Source organism: Zalophus californianus, chromosome 15, assembly GCF_009762305.2.
Source record: "Zalophus californianus isolate mZalCal1 chromosome 15, mZalCal1.pri.v2, whole genome shotgun sequence".
Lineage (NCBI taxonomy): Eukaryota > Metazoa > Chordata > Mammalia > Carnivora > Otariidae > Zalophus > Zalophus californianus.
The window spans coordinates 88,806,855-88,828,152 of record NC_045609.1 but is presented as its reverse complement, the minus strand read 5'-3'; the positions used below and the strand labels follow the sequence as shown (position 1 = coordinate 88,828,152).

At 46.2% G+C, this 21,298-nt stretch overlaps 1 protein-coding gene and 1 pseudogene across 1 annotated transcript; both read left to right on the top strand.

Annotated features, from left to right (window-relative positions):
* Window positions 1–294: 294 nt before the first annotated feature.
* Window positions 295–1,216, top strand: LOC113919269 (annotated as a pseudogene).
* A 1,400-nt stretch (window positions 1,217–2,616) lies between these two features.
* On the top strand, window positions 2,617–3,230 carry LOC113923882 (U6 snRNA-associated Sm-like protein LSm3). Its single transcript, XM_027597112.2, has 2 exons — window positions 2,617–2,804; window positions 3,037–3,230. Exons 1-2 carry the CDS (start codon window positions 2,617–2,619, stop codon window positions 3,155–3,157), a joined length of 309 nt encoding a protein of 102 aa, XP_027452913.1. The 3' UTR covers window positions 3,158–3,230.
* Window positions 3,231–21,298: the final 18,068 nt, after the last annotated feature.

Genomic DNA, 21,298 nt, shown 5'->3' with positions numbered 1-21,298 from the left:
CCACACCTGTTAGCAGGTCCCCAGGCCAGGCCTCTGAGGCCTTCTCGTGTGCCCTGCACAGACCCCCACCGCACCACGGCCTTTGTCTCGTCTGTGACCACGCAGGGCCGGTGGCTCCAGGGCAGAGCCCACGTCTGCCCACCCCCCACCCAGTGCCCGGAGGAAACGTGTGAGGCCGCGGGCCCCGCCGTGGGCAGTCCTGGGGGATACTGACCAGGACGGGGCCCCTCCCTCCCTCACCCCGCCCCCCAGCCATCACCTAACCTGCTCCTCTGCTACCAGGCAGTGCACACCATGTCCGCCAGGGACAACTGCTCCGAGGTGACAGACTTCATCCTGGTGGGCTTCCCGGGCTCGCTGGGCTTCCCCATGTGCCTGCTGGTGCTATTCACACTGGCCTACACACCGACTGTCTCGGAGAACGTGGTCCTTCTCACCGGGATCCGTGTCAGTGCCCTGTTGCCCAAGCCCATGTACGTCTTCCTCAGCAACCTGTCCTTCCTGGAGGTGTGGTACATCTCTGTCACCGTGCCCAAGATGCTGCTCAGCCTGGCGGCGTCCCCGCTCCACCACATCTCCTTCGTGGGCTGCGTGGCACAGCTGTACTTCTTCCTGGTGCTGGCCTGCACCGAGCTCACGCTCCTGGGCGTCGTGGCTACAACCGCTACCCCGCCATCACGAGTTTCTGCAGCTTCCTGGCCACCAGCTCCTGGATCTTAGGCTTCACCGTCTCCCTGGGAAAGGTCTTCTTCATCTCGCGCCTGGGCTACTGTGGCCCCAACATCATGAACCACTTCTTCTGCGATGTGTCCCCCCTGCTGAACCTGGCGTGCTCTGGCGTGTCCGCAGCAGAACTGGTGGACTTCCTCCTGGCGCTGCTCCTCCTGCTGGGGCCGCTCCTGCTCACCATTCTCTTGTACACCGCCATCCTCGGCACCGTGCTGCGCATCGCTTCTGCCACCGACCGGCACAAGGCCTTCTCCACCTGCACCGCGCGCCTGGCTGTGGTGGTCATCTTCGACTCGGCCTCCCTCTCATCTACGCCCGGCCATGCGCCATCTACTCCTTCGACCTCAACAAGTTGGTGTCCGTGGTCTACACGGTGCTCATGCTGTTGCTCAACCCCATCATTTACTGCCTGCGGAACCAGGAGGTCAAGGAGGCGCTACGCAAGGCGGCTCGGAGGGCAGCCCAGGCCCTGAGTGCCCAGTCCTAGGAGCCTCCCCAGGACCCACGCTGGGCCTCAGTGTCTCCTGTTTATCTCCTGAGCAGCTCCACCAGGGCAAGGGGCTGAAGGCAGAGTCCTCCCTGTCCCTGCCCCTCATCTAGCGGGACCTGCCCGGGACACCACACAGGATGACCACCCCAACCCGGCTCATGGCCAGGGAGCCAATGCCTGGAACGGGCACCCCGTGTGGAGCCCCCTCACCCTGCCATCCCCAGGGTCCTGGGGCAAATAAGACCCCGGGAAGGCAGGGAGCTGCCCGCCCACCGCCAGCAGTCCCCTGGCGGCACCTCCCTAGCAGCGTCCCTGTGACCAGCTTCCTCTCCGATGGGGGCACGCAGAGTAGACAAGGCTGGGCTTGAAAGCGATGTGTAGGCCCCGAGCCACAGCTCTGCTCCACACGGACCCAGCCCTGGTGCTGATTCTACAGGGACTCACACCCCTCCGCCCCTTCCACTTCCTCCAGCCGTTTGCCCGACTGTGGCCTCCCTGCTCTGTGACGGACCTGGTGTATAGGACCCTCCAAGCTGGCTCACTTTGGCCCTGCTGTGCAGCTGACCCTGGCCACGGCTCCCACAAGCACATCGTCACCAAGTGGAGACTGGGTGGGGGTCCACACCCACCACAGGCCTGGCTGACCAGGGAGGACAGTACCTGGATCGTCCGAAAGGAACCTCCGCCTGCTCTCCTGAGATGATTGGTACCATGGCATCAGAAGGCCCTGTGTCCCCACTGGAGCATGACTGTGACAGCCCATGAGGCTCTGCCACGGCTTCTAGGGTCACGAGGCCCGGCCCCAGCCTGTGACAGCCCATGAGGCTCTGCCACGGCTTCTAGGGTCACGAGGCCCGGCCCCAGCCTGTGCTCAAAGGCAGCCTGAGTGCTGGTCAGAAATCTCATGGTGCCTCTGCAGGATTTCTGGTTATAATTGTCAACCATGCTGGCAAGGTTGGGGAAATCTAAAATGTTCATCTTGGGCAAATGACAATGGGGGTTTTGAGCTTCATTCTCTGGGCCACCACAGAAACACACTAGACACTGAACATTAAGGCTGCTCATTCAGCATGCACACACTGGGCTCCGTGGGTGTGATGGGCCATGCGATGCAAGGAACAGGGCACAAGTCCCCACGTAGCCCCTTGGGCCAGGACTGTGGGCAATCCCAGCACAGACTGACCCATCGCTGCATCTTGCCAGGTGTCTTGGCACAGACTCCAACTGCCGTGGCAGGCACCAGGATAGAGCAAACGGCCCATGCAAGCTGCCTATAGGTCTGAAACCTTGAGCACTTCCCACTTTCATAATGGAGGTCCTTCCAAATCAAACTTCTGTAAAGTAATCACTTTAAAAACTAGGGTGAAGAAAAAAAAAAAAGGCCCAGGGTTTGAAACATGGCAGACGACATGGACCAGCAACAAACTACCAACACTGTAGAAGAGCCCCTGGATCTCATCAGGCTCAGCCTGGATGAGCAAATTTATGTGAAAATGAGAAATGACAGAGAGCTTCCAGGCAGATTACATGCTTATGATCAGCATTTAAGTATGATATTGGGAGATGTGGAAGAAACTGTGACTACAAGTCACAAGGCGCCTTGCGTAGCGCCTCCTTGACCTCCTGGTTCCGCAGGCAGTAAATGATGGGGTTGAGCAACAGCATGAGCACCGTGTAGACCACGGACACCAGCTTGTTGAGGTTGAAGGAGTAGATGGCGTATGGCCAGGCGTAGATGAGAGGGAGGCCGAGTCGAAGATGACCACCACAGCCAGGCACGCGGTGCAGGTGGAGAAGGCCTTGTGCCGGTCGGTGGAAATAGAAATTGATGAGGAAACATACGAAGAGATATATAAATCAACAAAACGGAATATTCCAATGCTTTTTGTCCGGGGAGATGGTGTTGTACTAGTTGCCCCTCCTTTAAGAGTTGGCTGAAACAAAGAATTTATCATGTATGGAATATAGGAGCTTTTGTATGATTGCCTCTTTAAATGTAGAAGACATTCAAAAGAGAAACCTGTGTAAATTTTGATATTAAGAAATGACCAAGGATTCTTCCACTCCTGAAACGAGTTGATTTGCAGATAACTAAAAAATTCTTAAGCTAAAGGGCATTTTAATTTTTTTCCAACCCTTTCAATAAATGTGATCACCAAAAAAAAAAAAAAAAAAAAAAATACCTAGGGTGAAAATACTACTGGCTCACTGGTCTGACAATTAATAAAGCAAGCACTGAGTACCAGCCTCTCGCTGGAGCTGCTTGGCCCTGCAGAGACCAGCTGGGTCAGGGAACTCACAGCCTGGCTTAGTCTGGAAGCAACAGAAGCAGCTCCGGTCGGGGCTTGCCACACAACAGGGCCCCCAAGGCCAGGGAGACACGACCCGTTCCAGGCGGGGCATGGATGCCAAGGATGGGTGAGGACGTGAGTCAGCCCCAGCGAGTGTGGAGTGCCCCACAGGAGAACAGCAGTGTCGGGAGACCAAGCACAGCTGCAAACCAGAAGGTGCTGGAATGCAAGGCTACCAGCATGGCAGATGTGTTCCCCGAACATCCTCCTGCAGAGGTGGAAGCCACTTTAAACAAAGTGGAGACGCGCTCTGATCTTCATGTTGGAGAGACAACTCTGCAGCTGGGTCAGAGGGACGGCCCACCTGAGCAGAGGGGGAGAAGTCGGAGATGGGCTGCGGGGGGAGAGGGGCACAGGCATAAGCAGCCCAATCAGGCGACTAGTTAATGTTGGGGGAGTGAAAACTAGGGGTCATGGACAAGGCCCCAGTGTTGGCTTGGGCTGCTGGGCAGGTGCCCCCAACTGAAGACAGAAAGAACCCCCAGAGCAGAGATGAGGTGGGGAGCAAGCAGGGGCCTGATGGAGGAGTCTCATGGGCTCTTGGACTGGGGGCCACGGGGACCCACTGAAAGCACAGCTGCATGAAATCATAATTTGAGTTTTTAGACGATTGCTCTAACTTGGGGAGGTTCTACAGGATTTGGCCTTGTTCTAACGTGGGACACGGAACACAGTGTGGAAGCAGGAGTCCAGGGATAAGGGAGCCAGTGTAAGAAGCCCAGGCAAGGGGCTGGGGCGCCTCAAACACAGCACAGTGGGCAGGCGTGTGAGGCTGTGGGGCAGCCCTGAAGGTGGGGCCCGAGCTCTGTGAGGCGCTGAGGCTGGGGGTCCACTATCCACCCACCCAGATGGGCAGGTCCGGGGAGGAGGGCACTGGAACATCCAAGAGGTGGTCCAGTCCCTGGCTCTGGAGCTCCAGAGAAAAGGGGCCAGAAATAGAACTTTCAGAGTAAGCTTATAGAGGGAGAGCACAGTCAGGAGCACAAGAAGGTCACCTACCAGGGGTGAAGAGCAGAGGAGCAGAGAAGACCCCTCAGCAAGGGAGCACTGAGGGTGGAAGAGGTAGCCCACAGGCCGCCCCACACCCTGGTCAGGGTGGAGGTCCCCACAGGGCACCAGGTGAGGCCAGAACTGTTCCCCTGGGTTTGTCAGCAGGTGGCTCAGACATCAGGTGGGAGGGGAGAGCAGTGAGGGAGCGGGGGGTCGGGGGGCAAGCTGCTGGGTAGCCAGAGAAAGGGTATTGAGGAAGCGCTGGCTAGGGAGGTGGGCTGCTGGAGGAGGCAGCTGTTGGGGGCAGGGGTCTGCTGGCTGTCCCTGCAGGGTGGTGGGAAGAGCTTGAAGGGGGAGCGGTAGAAACAAAAGGGACAGACCCCATTCAGGGCGGGAATGAGATGCAAGGAACAGGCCAGAGCCTCAGCTGGGAAGGAGGACACCACCACCCGCCTGGGATTCCAGCCCTCAAGCTCCCCTAGTTCCGAGCAGACCTCCATTTGTTGTTTTTTCAGACTTTTGGAGACGTGTATTTCCAGTGGCTACTCCTTTCTTTTGCACACTGTGAAATTGGGGGCCATTACAGCAGAGAAGGAAGAGGCTGTTTTTCCTGTCTGAGCAGCAGGGGGAGGTCAGTGTCCCTAGGCCTGCAGTGCTGAGCCAGACTGCCCCCCATGCCCCAGGCCAGGATGACCCACTAGCAGATGAGGAGTCAGAGCTCCTGTGGCCCGCGACGCCTTGCCACCAGTGGTCCTGCTGACCACCCCCAGGCCCTCTCCAAGGGGGCCTCTGCCTCCCAGGCCCAGCCCCCAGCGAGGATTCAGTTTTTGGTTAAAGATAGCAGGTTGAGCACCACATGCTCCCTCCTTAAATCCCACCAGACCGATGCTAAAGGAACCCACCAGATAAGGACAACGACAGAGGGGACGGCAGCAACAAAGCCCCAGAAACTGGATAAATGGAGTGGACCCAGCAGAGCAGAGAGGACTAAAGTGCAAAGCCCAGAAGGAAGGGGTTTGCCTCACAGATGCCTCTGAGACTGTCTTTACTCATGGCTGACATGATGAGCAAAGAGGAGACTCGTAGAGTCTACAACAAAGCTTATTATTCAAACATCAATTGTATTTCTATATATCAGCAACAAACAATAGGAAATTGGAATATTTTCCAAATACCATTTCCAGTATGATGGGAATTAAAGAGGGCACCTGATGTGATGAGCACTGGGTGTTATAGTAAACTAATAAATCATTGACCATTATATCAAAAACTAATGATGTACTATACCTTGGCTAATTGAATTTAACTTTAAAAAAATAAAATAGCTAAGTGTAAATCTTACAAAAATGTGCAAGAACTATACACTCAAAACTACAAAATATTGCTGAGAACATTAAAGAAGACCTAAAGAAATGGGATGTAAACCATGTTCATTGGTTGAAACACTCCCCATAGTTAAGATGCCAATCCTTCCCAAACTGATCTATACATTTGATGCAATCTCAATCAGAACTTAAGCAGGTTTCTCTTAGGAAGTACCAAACTGATTCTAAGGACCTGGAATTTTCAAAACAACTTGAAAAAGAGCCACAGATTTGGAAAACTAACACTGTCTGATTTCAGGTTTTATTGTAAAATTACTATAATAAGACAGCATGGTCCTGGCATCAACATAGACAAATAGATCAGCAGATCAGAGTAGAGAGACTAAGAAACGGAGCCCCACATATAAAGACAACTGACTTTTCACAAAAGTGCAAAGGCAATTTAGTGGAAAAAGAATAGTCTTTTCAACAAATAATGCCAGAAAAATTAGATATCTTGATTCCCCCAAATAGGCTTTGATACCTCATATCATATATACTCATAGACCTAAATATAACCTAAAACCCCCAGAGGAAAACATATGAGGAAATCTTTTTTACCTTGGGTTGGGCAAAAATTTCTTAGATATGAAAGCAAAACCAAAATCCATAAAAGAAAAAATCATCAACTGACTTCAATAGAATTTAAATCTTTTGCTCTTCAAGAGGCACAGTTAAAATAATGAAAACACAAGCCACAGCCTGAGAGAAGATATTTCTAAATCATATGTCTTGGCTGGAATGTAAAGGGCAGAGCCACTTTGGAGAACAAGATGGGAACTTCCTGAAACATTACACACAAACGTACCATACAACCCCCCATCTCACAGGTATTTACCCAAAAGAAATGAAAGTCCTTTCAAAGATCTGTAAGTGTATGTTCATCACAGCTTTCTTTGATAGTCCCAAACTGGAAATAGCTCAAGGGTCCATCAGAAGGTGGATAAATAAATTATGGTATAACCACATATTGGATTTATTAGCAATAAAGAGGAATGGACTATTGATGCAGGCAATGACATAGATGGTCTCAGAGTAATTATGTTAAATGGGAAAAATGTGATACATAAAAATCTAGAAAATGCAGACTGATCACCAGCGACAGAAAGCAGATCAGTGGTTGCCTGTGATGCATCAGGGAGTGGTGGGCAGGAAGAGTGAGACCTGCAAGTCAAATATATACTATCTGACCCTTTTCAGAAAAGGCTTGTCCCTGATATAGAGCAATATTTGATAAGACTGTGGTTGAGAATATTCCAGAACTAATGAACAAAAGAAATCTATAGATTCAATAAAGGTCCATGAATGCTGAGCAGAATTAATACAAATGATGCCCAGACACATTATACTGACAGTGCAGGACATCAAAGACAGAGAGAAACTCCCAAAAGCAGCTGGGAAAAGCGCAGATGTCTTCCCAGGGAACCAGAAGCTGACTTTCCAGCAGTAACTATGGAAGTCAGTGAGTGCCTTCAAGGTGCTGGAAAAATCTGCCAACCTAGGATCCTGTACTCCGGGAAAATTGCACATGGCAACTTTGGCTGGTTTTCCTAAAAAGTCAGTCACAATCTAAGGTAGATATTTGCCACTACTGCAGACACTTAGAATCAGCTGGTCCAGGCCTTACAGGAGAGTCCTGAGAAGTTCCCGAGCATGGTCTGGGGACCAGCCTCTGCACCTCAGATCACCTGCCAATGACCAAGACCATGTGAGTAGCATGCAAAGGTACTAATTAGTCTCAGATTACTCTCAGAGAAAACCTGCTTATGCCTTTTCAATAATTGTTTATTTTAAAAAATATTTCCAACCTCACATTCCACCATCCTCCCCTTGACCATCCATATTAGTTTTCTATTGCTGTGTAACAAATTATCACAGGTTAGCCGCACAAAACTATTGATGATCTCGTACTTTCCATGGGTCCTCTGCTTGGGGTCTTGCCAGACTGCAGGCAGATGTCAGCTGGGGCTGTGTTCCATGTGAGGCTCACCTGGGGAGGGACCCACTTCCAAGATCTCTCAGGCTCTTGGCAGAATTCTTCTCCTTGCAGGGGTGCCTGGGTGGCTCAGTTGGCTAGGCAACTGCCTTCAGCTCAGGTCATGATCTCAGGGTCCTGGGATCGAGCCCCACATCGGGCTCCCTGCTCGGCAGGAAGACTGCTTCTCCCTCTCCCACTCCCCCTGCTTGTGTTCCCTCTCTCGCTGTCTCTCTCTCTGTCAAATAAATAAAATCTTTAAAAAAAAAAAAAAAAAAAGAATTCATCTCCTTGCAAATGTAAGACCAAGGCCCTATTCTCTTTCTGGGAAGAGATCCCTGCCAGGTGGCCCTACATGCCCTCCTACTGTTTGACAGCTCCTTCCAGGCCCGCAGGGTCAGACTCGGATGGAGTCTCATGGAACATAACGCATCACAGGAGTGACATCCCAATCCCTTTGCATACTTGTTGGTTCCCATCCACTCTCAAGTGCTTTATGTCCCTTTTTGTTATCCTCAACATATTAATAAAAGTGAATTGGAGATGAGCTAGGTTCACTCAGCAGTCTAGAGGTCTTTTGCCCAGAAAACTGTCAGCCAAATTTGTACCCAAGCACTTCCCACTGCTTAACCTTTTAAAACTCTTTTTTTAAAAGGCCTCTATTCAAATTACAGAGGAGGGGAATATAAGGCAAATTTTAACAAAACTAGAACTTGTTGGTAACAATGAAGTTGTATTACTAAGAAGAAATTTCATACCAGGATAATGTGAGGTGTAAATTTTTTAATGTTGACTTTTAAAAATGCTCATTACAATACTGGCAAGTAAGTACAGATTTTATTTTTAACCATGGAGTAATTCCTAAGAAATGCTTAGGATTTATACCTCAAATTGACAGACACTGTGTCTTACGCTTTTGCATTTATGCCCTAATACAATATACCAAGTACAGCCCCAGGCCCCACTGAACACCTGATGGTTGGTTGGACAAAAAAGAACTTGCTTTGGAAGAGGAGAAAAAAAAGTCCCATCCACTCTCAAGAATTACACAGCAGGGGGACATGGGGCCACCCTAGGCTCTGCCACCTGCTTCTTTTCTGAAAGTCCTAAGTGCACTGCACACTACAGTATTTTCAACATAAACACAATGTCATATGGCTGATCTCTAGAACTTACTCAATTTGTGTAACTGAAATTTTGTGCCCTGCCTAGCTTTTGGCAACCACCATTCTACTCTGTTTCTATGAATCTGCCTCATGTAAGTGAAATCATGCAGTTTTTGGCCTTCTGTGTCTGGCTTATTTCATTTAGCATGATGTCCTCTGGGTTCACCCATGTTGTCATGTATGACAGGATTGTCTTCTGTTTAAGGATGAATAATATTCCACTGTATGTATGTGTGTGTGTGTGTATATGTGTGTATGTATATATGCGTATTATATATGTGTGTGTGTATATAGATATACATATATATATACACCAATCTTCTTTATCCATTCATCTGTTGATGGATACTTAGGTTGTTTCTGTGTCTTCATTATTATAATGAACATAGAAATGCAAACAGTCTTTCCAAGATCCTGATTTCATTGCCTTCAGATATATGCCAGAAGTGGGATTGCTGGGTCATATAGTACTTTTTTTAATTTTTTGAGAAAACTTTATACTGTTTTCTATAGTGACTGCATCAATTTACATTCCCACCAATAGTGGACAAGGGTTCCTTTTTCTCCATGACCTCACCAATACTTAGTTTTTTTAATAATAGACATCCTGGTGGGCATGAGGTGATATTCCATTATGGTTTTGATTTGTATTTCCCTGATGATGAGTGATATTGAGCATCTTTCCATGTGTCTGTTGGCCATCTGGATGTCTTCTTCAGAAAAAATGTTGATTCATGTCCTCTGCCCATTTGTAATCAGGTTTTTTTGTGGGTTGTTTTGTTTTGTTTTGTTTTTGCTACTGAGTTGTATGCGTTTCTTACATAGTTTGGATATTGAATTCTTATCAGATATATAGTCTGTAGGTGTTCCCTCCCATCCCATTGGTTGCCTTTTCATTTTGTTGACTGTTTCCTTTACTGTTCAAAAGCTTGTTGTTTCACAGGTGTTGGTGAGGAAGCAGGGAAAAGTGAACCCTCTTACACTACTGGTGGGAATGCAAACTGGTGTAGCCACTCTGGAAAACAATATGGAGGTTCCTCAAAAAGTTGAAAATAGAATCCTAGGTCAAAAATCAGGTCTCAACCGGTACCAAAAGATTGGGATCATTCCCTGCATATTTTCAGACCACAATGCTTTGAAACTAGAACTCAATCACAAGAGGAAAGTCGGAAAGAACTCAAATACATGGAGGCTAAAGAGCATCCTACTAAACAATGAATGGGTCAACCAGGAAATTAAAGAAGAATTAAAAAAATTCATGGAAACCAATGAAAATGAAAACACAACTGTCCAAAATCTTTGGGATACAGCAAAGGCAGTCCTAAGAGGAAAGTATATAGCAATACAAGACTTTCTCAAGAAACAAGAAAGGTCTCAAATACACAACCTAACCCTACACCTAAAGGAGCTGGAGAAAGAACAGCAAATAAAGCCTAAACCCAGCAGGAGAAGAGAAATCATAAAGATCAGAGCAGAAATCAATGAAATAGAAACCAAAAGAACAGTAGAACCGATCAACGAAACTAGGAGCTGGTTCTTTGAAAGAATTAACAAGATTGATAAACCCCTGGCCAGACTGATCAAAAGAAAAGAGAAATGACCCAAATCAACAAAATCATGAATGAAAGAGGAGAGATCACAACCAACACCAAAGAAATACAAACAATTATAAGAACATATTAGGAGCAACTCTATGCCAGCAAATTAGATAACCTGGAAGAAATGGGTGCATTCCTAGAGATGTATCAACTACCAAAACTGAACCAGGAAGAAATAGAAAACCTGAACAGACCTATAACCACTAAGGAAATTGAAGCAGTCATCAAAAATCTCCCAACAAACAAAAACCCAGGGCCAGATGGCTTCCCAGGGGAATTCTATCAGACATTTAAAGAAGAATTAACACCTATTCTCCTGAAACTGTTCCAAAAAATAGAAATGGAAGGAAAACTTCCAAATTCCTTTTATGAGGCCACCATTACCTTGATCCCAAAACCAGACAAAGATCCCATCAAAAAGGAGAATTACAGACCAATATCCTTGATGAACATGGATGCAAAAATTCTCACCAAAATACTAGCCAATAGGATCCAACGGTACATTAAAAGGATTATTCACCACGACCAAGTGGGATTTATCCCTGGGCTGCAAGGTTGGTTCAACATCCGCAAATCAATCAGCGTGATACAATACATTAACAAAAGAAAGAACAAGAATCATATGATCCTCTCAATAGATGCAGAAAAAGCATTTGACAAAGTACAGCATCCTTTCTTGATCAAAACTCTTCAGAGTATAGGGATAGAGGGTACATACCTCAATATCATAAAAGCCATCTACGAAAAACCTACATCGAATATCATTCTCAATGGGGAAAAGCTGAGAGCTTTTCCCCTAAGGTCAGGAACGCGGCAGGGAGGTCCACTCTCACCACTGCTATTCAACATAGTATTAGAAGTCCTAGCCACAGCAATCAGACAACAAAAAGAAATCAAAGGCATCCAAATCGGCAAAGAGGAAGTCAAACTCTCACTCTTTGCAGATGATATGATACTTTATGTGGAAAACCCAAAAGACTCCACCCCAAAACTGCTAGAACTCATACAGGAATTCAGTCAAGTAGCAGGCTATAAAATCAATGCACAGAAATCAGTGGCATTCCTATACACCAACAACAAGACAGAAGAGAGACAAATCAAGGAGTCGATCCCATTCACAATTGCACCCAAAACCATAAGATACCTAGGAATAAATTTAACCAAAGAGGCAAAGGATCTGTACTCAGAACACTATAAAATACTCATGAAAGAAATTGAAGAAGACACAAAGAAATGGAAAAACGTTCCATGCTCATGGATTGGGAGAACCAACATTGTGAAGATGTCAATGCTACCTAGAGCAATCTACACATTCAATGCAATCCCCATCAAAATACCATCCACTTTTTTCAAAGAAATGGAACAAATAATCCTAAAATTTGTATGGAACCAGAAGAGACCCCGAATAGCCAGAGGAATCTTGAAAAAGAAAAGCAAAGCTGGCGGCATCACAATTCCGGACTTCCAGCTCTATTACAAAGCTGTCATCATCAAAACAGTATGGTACTGGCACAAAAACAGACACAAAAATCAATGGAACAGAATCGAGAGCCCAGAAATGGACCCTCAACTCTACGGTCAACTTATCTTTGACAAAGCAGGAAAGAATGTCCAATGGAAAAAAGACAGTCTCTTCAACAAATGGTGTTGGGAAAATTGGACAGCCACATGCAGAAGAATGAAACTGGACCATTTCCTTACACCACACACGAAAATAGACTCCAAATGGTCGAAAGACCTAAACGTGAGACAGAAGTCCATCAAAATCCTAAAGGAGAACACAGGTAGCAACGTCTTCGACCTCAGCTGCAGCAACTTCTTCCTAGAAACATCGTCAAAGGCATGGGAAGCCAGGGCAAAAATGAACTATTGGGATTTCATCAAGATAAAAAGCTTTTGCACAGCAAAAGAAACAGTCCACAAAACCAAAAGACAACCGACAGAATGGGAGAAAATATTTGCAAATGACATATCAGATAAAGGGCTAGTATCCCAAATCTATAAAGAACTTATCAAACTCAACAGCCAAAGAACAAATAATCCAATCAAGAAATGGGCAGAAGACATGAACAGACATTTTTCCAAAGAAGACATCCACATGGCCAACAGGCACATGAAAAAGTGCTCAACATCGCTCGGCATCAGGGAAATCCAAATCAAAACCTCAATGAGATACCACCTCACACCCGTCAGAATGGCTAAAATTAACAAGTCAGGGAACGACAGATGTTGGCGGGGATGCGGAGAAAGAGGAACCCTCCTACACTGTTGGTGGGGATGCAAGCTGGTGCAACCCCTCTGGAAAACAGTATGGAGGTTCCTCAAACAGTTGAAATTAGAGCTACCGTTCGATCCAGCAATTGCACTACTGGGTATTTATCACAAAGATACAAATGTAGGGACCCGAAGGGGTACGTGCACCCACTCCAATGTTTATAGCAGCAATGTCCACAATAGCCAAACTGTGGAAAGAGCCAAGATGTCCATCGACAGATGAATGGATAAAGAAGAGGTGGTATATATACACAATGGAATATTATGCAGCCATCAAAAGGAATGAGATCTTGCCATTTGCAACGACGTGGATGGAACTGGAGGGTGTTATGCTGAGCGAAATAAGTCAATCAGAGAAAGACATGTATCATATGACCTCACTGATATGAGGAATTCTTAATCTCAGGAACAAACTGAGGGTTGCTGGAGTGGTCGGGGGTGGGAGGGATGGGTGGCTGGGTGATAGACACTGGGGAGGGTATGTGCTACGGTGAGCGTTGTGAATTGTGCAAGACTGTTGAATCACAGATCTGTACTTCTGAAACAAATAACGCAACATATTTTAAGAAAAAAGAAAAAGAAGAAGATAGCAGGAGAGGAAGAATGAAGGGGAGTAAGTCAGAGGGGGAGACGAACCAGGAGAGATGATGGACTCTGAAAAACAAACTGAGGGTTCTAGAGGGGAGGAGGGTAGGGGGATGGGTTAGCCTGGTGATGGGTATTAAAGAGGGCACATTCTGCATGGAGCACTGGGTGTTATGAACAAACAATGAATCATGGAACACTACACCAAAACAAATGATGTAATATATGGTGATTAACATAACAATAAAAAATTTTTTTAAAAAGTTGAAAATAGAGCTACTCTACAGCTCAGCAATTGCACTACTAGGTACTTATCCAAAGGCTACAAATACAAACATAGTGTTTGGAAGGGACACATGCATCCCAATGTTTATAGCAGCATCATTCACAATAGCCAAACTATGGAAAGAGCCCAGAAGTCCATCAACTGATGAATGGATAAAGAAGACATTGTGTGTGTGTGTGTGTGTGTGTGTGTGTGTGTGTGTGTGTGTGTGTGTGTGTGTGAAGGAATATTACTCAGCCATCAAAAAAAAATGAAACCTTGCCATTTGCAATGATGGGGATGAAACTAGAGGGTATTATGTTAAGCAGCATAAGTCAGTCAGAGAAAGACAATTATCATATGATCTCACTCATTATGTGGAGTTTAAGAAACAAAACAGATGAACATAGGGGAAGGGAGGGGGGAAATAAAATAAGATAAAAACAGAGAGGGAGGCAAACCATAAGAGACTCTAGGGAACAAATTGAGAGTTGCTGGAAGGGGAGGGGAGTGGGAGGGTGGGGTAACTGGGTGATGAGCATTAAGGAGGGTATGTGATGTAAATGAGCACTGGATGTTATATAAGACTGATGAATTACTGAACTCTATCTAAATAATACAGTATATATATGTCAACTAAATTGAATTTAAATAAAACATTTTTTAAAAAGCTTGTTGTTTGATGTCATCCCACTCATCTACTTCTGGGTTTTTTTGCTTGTGCTTTTGGTGTTGTTGTGTCCAAGAAATCAGTGCCAAGACAAATGTCATGAAGGTTCTCCCCTGTGTTCACTTCTAGGAGTTTTACAGTTTCAAGTCCTGTGTTTAAATCTTTAATCCATTTTGAGCTTATGTACATGTATGGTGTAAGACAGAGGTCCAATTTCAATCTTTTGCATGTGGATCTTGTTTTCCAAAACCATTTGCTGAAGAGGCTGTCCTCCCCCAGGTGTGTTCCTGGCACCTTGTTGAAGATCAATTCAGTTGCCTGTGTATGGATGAGTCTGGTTCTAAGTTCTCTGTTTTGTTCTCTTGGTCTATATGTCTGCACTTGGCCAAGACCACACTGTCTTAATTACTGTAGGTTTGTAATATATTTTGAAGTCAGGATGTGTGATACCTCCAACTTTATTCTTCTTTCTCAAGATTGCTTTAGCTATTCTGAGTCGTTTGTGGTTCCACAAATTTTAGGATTACCCTGATACTTAAGCCAGACAAAGACACTATAAAAAAAGAAAACCAGAGGCCACTGTCCCTAATGAACATAGATGCAAAAATCCTCAAAAAAATACCATCAGACCAAACTCAGTACCACATTTAACAGTTCATACACCATGGCAGAATAATGGATCAAAATACAAACATCAGTTAATGTGATACATATGGTAACAAAAAGAATGACAAAAGTCCTCTTAACAGCCACCTGCCACCATCCAACCCTACAAAATTCTGGGTCACAAATGTCTTCAGGACCAGTAGAGAGCAAGGCCATCCCCCAAGCCTATGCGAGAGCCCAGCCAACCCACAGCTACACACAAACGCCTCAGTGAGCACAGCCAAGCCAGGAAAACTGCATCTATAGCCTCATGAGGGCTAAGAGAGGCCTTTTGTTTGATCGATTGAAATGTAATTTTAAGCCACTGAGGCTTTTATTCAGGTGTTATTTTGCATATGATAAAATTCACTTATGTAAAGTGTAGAACCTGATGCATTGTGGTCACTGCATGAAATAGCGTAACCATCAATACTACCAAAATACAGACCAGTTTCCTCCTGCTAAACAGTTCCCTCATCACTCTGATTTGTCTCTCCTAGAGGATCACATAAGTGAGGCATGCAGTCCTGTGTGCTGCTTTCACTTCACATGATGTGTTTGAGTTCCATCATATGTGTGTTAATATCTTGTTTCTGCCTATTACTGGGTGATATCCCATAATGTGAATATCCTCCATGTGATAGACCTTGGGTCACATTCAGTTTGGGACTATTATGAACAATGCTGCTATAAACAGGCTCATAATTGTCTCTGTGTGGACATGCAGTTCCATTTCTCCTGGGTAAACACCTAGCAGTGGAATTGCTGGGTCACATGCTAAGTGTATAAAGTGGTAACTTTATAAGATACTGCTGGGCTGTTTTCCAAAGTAAGCTGCTGAGATCTGAGGTGGCTCATTGTGCAGGGCCACTATAGGAACAAGTGATTGACATGTCATATGGACAGTATAGAAGCCGACATCAAAGCAACAGGGGCAAGCCAAGTTTCCCCACTGTCTGTCAGGACCCAGGTAGCTGGCACACGGGTGGCCTGGGGTCCCAGTCACATTGACAACCCGCCAGCCCGGGGCTCACCGTCTGCTCACTGAGTGTAGGCATACTGCACACAGCCACATACAGACATTCCATGCACATCAGCAGGAATGAATTAGTAATGATAGTGATCACAATGACTAATGTAATAATCATAAAGGATGCTTTATGCCAAAAGGAATATTTTCTTAAAGAATTGGACTCAGAGCCACTCAGTGGTCCTCAGAATAGAAATCACTGTGGACAGCATCCCCATGAGCACAAACAGCTGAACAGTTGGTCCACCCATGAGCTTCCCACAGAAAGCACTCTTGGCCACCTGTCATGGTGGCCCCTTCCCTTCACAGCTGCCAGGCTGAGTCATTTAATTCAAGTGGAGGGAAGAAGGTGGACAGGGGCTCGAGGTCCTGGGTCCACAGTGTGCTCACCACGTGGCCATGAGTCTCTTAAACAAAAAGGGAATTCTATCCCCACTTTGTCCTGCCTGTAGGACAAATGAGGTGGCACCCAGTCCCCACAGGGCTGCAAGGCAAGCATGGTGGTCATTCCCATTGTGCAGATGGGGCATGATGACAGAGCCACTGACAGATGACAGATGGAGCACAGGGTCACAGAGCCACTGGGAGGAGGGCACGACCCACCCCAGCTCCTGGCCAAGGCTGTGCTGCCTCAAGTGAGGGATGACACCGAGGGTCTGGCACAGCAAAGCTCACAGCAACTCTGTGGCCCCACCCAACACTTCCTCAGATTTAAGAGGAACTTGTTAACCAACCACACGCATTTCAAACAGAAAGGCTTTGGGGGATGTGTTGGGAACAGAGATGTTGGCCTGATCCACCATCTCGAAGGCAACACAGTGGGTTGCATGACTGAGTTTTGGCAGAACCGTCTGAATGCAGTCCTGTGGTCCAGTGGGGATAAAGAGGTTCCCACTGAAGCCCTATTTTGCTCTCTCAAATCCAAGATCAAGAGAGATCTGACTCATATCCCAATGGCAAACAAGCATGAATGCCCAACTTCCTAGTCACCAGGAAATGTAAATTGAAACCACAATGTGATACATCTTCCAGGATGGCTAAAATGAAGACAGACAGTACTAAGTGCTGACAAGGATGGAGAGCACTCCTACACTCCTGAGGGAACTGGACAGTGTGGCAATCATCCAGAAAGACTGCTGCTGGGGCGCATGGGTGGCTCAGTCAGTTAAGCATCCAACTCTTGATTTCGGCTCAAGTCATGATCTCAGGGTCATGAGATCAGTCCCCATTTTGGGGTCTGTGCTCAGCACAGAGTCTGCTCGAGATTCTCTCCCTCTCCCTCTGTTCCTCCCCCCACTCATGCTTGTACATGTGCTCTCTCTCTCTCTTTCTAAAATAAATAAATATCTAAAAAAAGAAAGAAAGACTGTTAACTGCTAAAATTGAACAGACACAGACCTATGACCCAGCAATTCCACTCTTGGATTTATACCCAACAGAAATGCATGCATATTCCCCCCAAAAGACATGTATAAGAATTATCAGAGCATCATTACTTATAACCAAAGGATAGAACCAACCCAAATGTCCATCAACAGCTGAGTGGATGAATCGTGATCTATTCATGCAATGAGAATTAATGAATTACAGCTACATATGACATCATGAGAGAATCTTGAATGAAAACACCAAACACACAAGAGCACATTCTGTGTGATTCCACTTATATAAATACAAAAACCAGGCAAAACTAACCTGTGGCGGTAGGTGGTTAAGACCATGGTTACCTTTGGGAGCTATGGGAGGAAGGGAGTGTTGGAGCTGTGGGGTTCTAGCCACGTCTGGTTCTTGATTGGGTATTGGTTTCATGGGTGTGTGCAGTTTATAAAAATTCATCAAACTATACACTTAAGATTTGGGCACTTTTCTATATGTATTGTAGAATTCAACAAAAAGTTTGGATGTAATGCACACCATGGTACTGTTAATAATACTATGTTTTATATTTGAAAATTACTATATGTTGGCTAACTGAACATAAAAATAAATAAATAAATAGAAAATTGCTGAGAGAGTAGATCTTAAAAGTTCTAATAAAATAAGGGAAAAAATGTAACTACGTGTGGTGACAGATGTCAAACTAATATAATGTTACATGTCAATTATATCTCAATATAAAAAACACAAGGACTGTTAAGTTTTTGTGTTGTCACATACTTGCTTATAATATATAGCCTACTAAAAATCAAAAAAAAAAGTTGACACACCGAAAAAAATCTAATCCCTTTGAAATATAGATAGTGAGAGAATACAGAAATGGTGGAAAACAAATACACCACAAAATGAGAAATCCAGCAGCCGTTCGCATGGCTGGACTGTGTTCTGGCTCCAGGTGGAGGAAATGTCAGCTACCTGGTGTGATCTGCAGCACATTGGTGTTTACGTGTCACAGTCACGTTGCGTGATGCTCTGGTGCAGCCTGCAGACCCTGTCAGATCTGTGTGGGGTAGCCAGGCTCCTGGCAGGAAAATTCCATGGAGACCAGGGAATACAATGTCTGCTGAGGCCCGGAAGCAGTCAACACGCCTCATCTCCCATGGCCCCTGCCCCCAGTCCAGTTTCAGAAGGTAGAAACCTCATCAGGAGATTCCTGTTCAACTCTTTACTCCACCTGCCCTTCCTCCTGGCTCTGTCTCCCATGCTGCAGCCACCCCAGCTCTCAGGAGGGTGTGAAGCAGGTTACATAATTGCTCATTGAAATTAATTGACACTCCTCTGAGTGAATTTAGTGTGGTTAGTAACTAGGATAGACTTCATCACCCTCATCATGATGCCCTGGAGTCTCTGGTCCTACTCTCCCTGTGCTTAAAGAGGCAGAACCACCCAACCTTCTCGTCGATGGGGGCCTGGCAAGGCACCTCCCCCAGGTGGCTGCTCAGCCTCCCACACCCCTACCTGACTTCCTATTAATGATGCCCTTGGGAAGAGAGCACTTTAGTTTCCCAGCTCTTAAAAGTTCTCCCATCAAAGTTGGCTGGAATCTTTGTAAACTATCAGTTTGATTGGGTACCAAGAGGTTTATGAATGATTCCCCAATTGCCTGAAGAACACAAACTTTTTCTCAGAAACAGGGCTCAAGGGTGAAGCAGGTCAGGGAAGAGGCAGAGGCTGGGCAGATGGCTCAGTTCAGCTGCATGAGCTGAGCGGTGTTGGAGACTAGCCCAGGAGGGGCAGAGCTGTCACCAAATCTCAGCTCCTTGCAGGTGGAAAACCACTGCCATGCTGCTGAAGACGCCTGTCAGGACACTTGGCAACACATGTCCATCAGGAAGGCTGAGGATCCAGGACAGGAAAATCAGTATGGGCAGAGACTCAGGTGTGGCCAGGGCCCTTGCTGCCAGTGAGGACCTGGTATCTCCTGGTCTAGCCGGTACCTCTTGAGCAGGTGCCTCCTGGCCCAGCAAGCGCCTCCTGGCCAGCACCCACCCAGGAAGGAAGCTGTGGCCAAGCTCCAAGCTCCAGTTCCAGCCAAGCTGTTTGTTCCAATTCCCCTTTGAGAGTGAGCGCAGGAATCCCATGTCTGCAGATCCAGGGTAAACAGGCCACCACATTTCCCCCTGGTCTTCAATGAATTACTGAAATAGTCCAAAAGTCTCAAATATCTAACCTTCAACCTAGAATTGGTGTGATCCAGGATGCCCCACATAGCACCTCAATTGATGACCATTCTCACCTGATATGAGGTCACTCTAGCATTTATCTTCTCTTATTCCCAAGAACACCAAGTTTGCCCTCATTACTAGGCATTGCCATCAAAAGTGACACTATCCCTGTAGGTTCATGCTACTTCCTGGCTCCTTGATGGGGTATCAGTGTGTTCTCTCTGCTCACCTTCTTCCAAGCCTCTGCCTCCACCACGTCATCAAAACTATTCTGTCACAGTCATGTGGCCTCCCGCATGGTTAAGCCAGCTGAGGATGGGAAGGCGCCATCAGCAGCACCTGGCTCTCTGCCTCCCTGGCTCCTGACTTTCCCAGTATCCTGGGCTGGTACCATCACGTTCTTGATCTCTTAGCATCAGAGGGCTCAGGCTCATCATCCAACTTCTTTTCTCTCTCTAGCTCTTCCTTTGGGGTCTTAACCAGTCTTGTGACTTCTTTTTTTTTTTTTTTGTTATTCTTTTTTTTTTAATTTTTTTATTGTTATGTTAATCACCATATATTACATAATTTGTTTTGGTGTACTGTTCCGTGATTCATTGTTTGTTCATAACACCCAGTGCTCCATGCAGAATGTGCCCTCCTCAATACGCATCACCAGGCTAACCCATCCCCCCACCCTCCTCCCCTCCAGAAACCTCAGTTTGTTTTTCAGAGTCCATCATCTCTCCTGGTTCGTCTCCCCCTCTGACTTATTCCCCTTCATTCTTCCTCTCCTGCTATCTTCTTCTTTTTCTTTTTTCTTAAAATATGTTGCGTTATTTGTTTCAGAAGTACAGATCTGTGATTCAACAGTCTTACACAATTCACAGTGCTCACCATAGCACATATCTTCCCCAATGTCCATCACCCAGCCACCCATCCCTCCCACCCCCGACCACTCCAGCAACCCTCAGTTTGTTCCTGAGATTAAGAATTCCTCATATCAGTGAGGTCATATGATACATGTCTTTCTCTGATTGACTTATCTCACTCAGCATAACACCCTCCAGTTCCATCCACGTCGTTGCAAATGGCAAGATCACATTCCTTTTGATGGCTGCATAATATTCCATTGTGTATATATACCACCTCTTCTTTACCCATTCATCTGTCGATGGACATATTGGCTCTTTCCACAGTTTGGCTATTGTGGACATTGCTGCTATAAACATTGGGGTGCACATACCCCTTCGGATCCCTACATTTCTATCTTTGTGATAAATACCCAGTAGTGCAATTGCTAGATCGTAGGGTAGCTCTATTTTCAACTATTTGAGGAAACTCCATACTGTTTTCCAGAGTGGATGCACCAGCTTGCATCCCCACCAACAGTGTAGGAGGATTTCCCTTTCTCCGCATCCCCGCCAACATCTGTCGTTCCCTGACTTGTTAATTTTAGCCATTCTGACGGGTGTGAGGTGGTATCTCATTGAGGTTTTGATTTGGATTTCCCTGATGCCGAGCGATGTTGAGCACTTTTTCATGTGCCTGTTGGCCATTTGGATGTCTTCTTTGGAAAAATATC

What these genes read in the sequence shown, in the direction of transcription:
- LOC113923882 (XM_027597112.2), top strand. Translation starts at nt 2,617, where the DNA reads ATGGCAGACGACATGGACCAGCAACAAACTACCAACACTGTAGAAGAG. An exon ending in GTGGAAGAAACTGTGACTAC is followed by an intron (nt 2,805 to 3,036) that starts AAGTCACAAGGC and finishes CCGGTCGGTGGA; the next exon opens with AATAGAAATTGATGAGGAAA.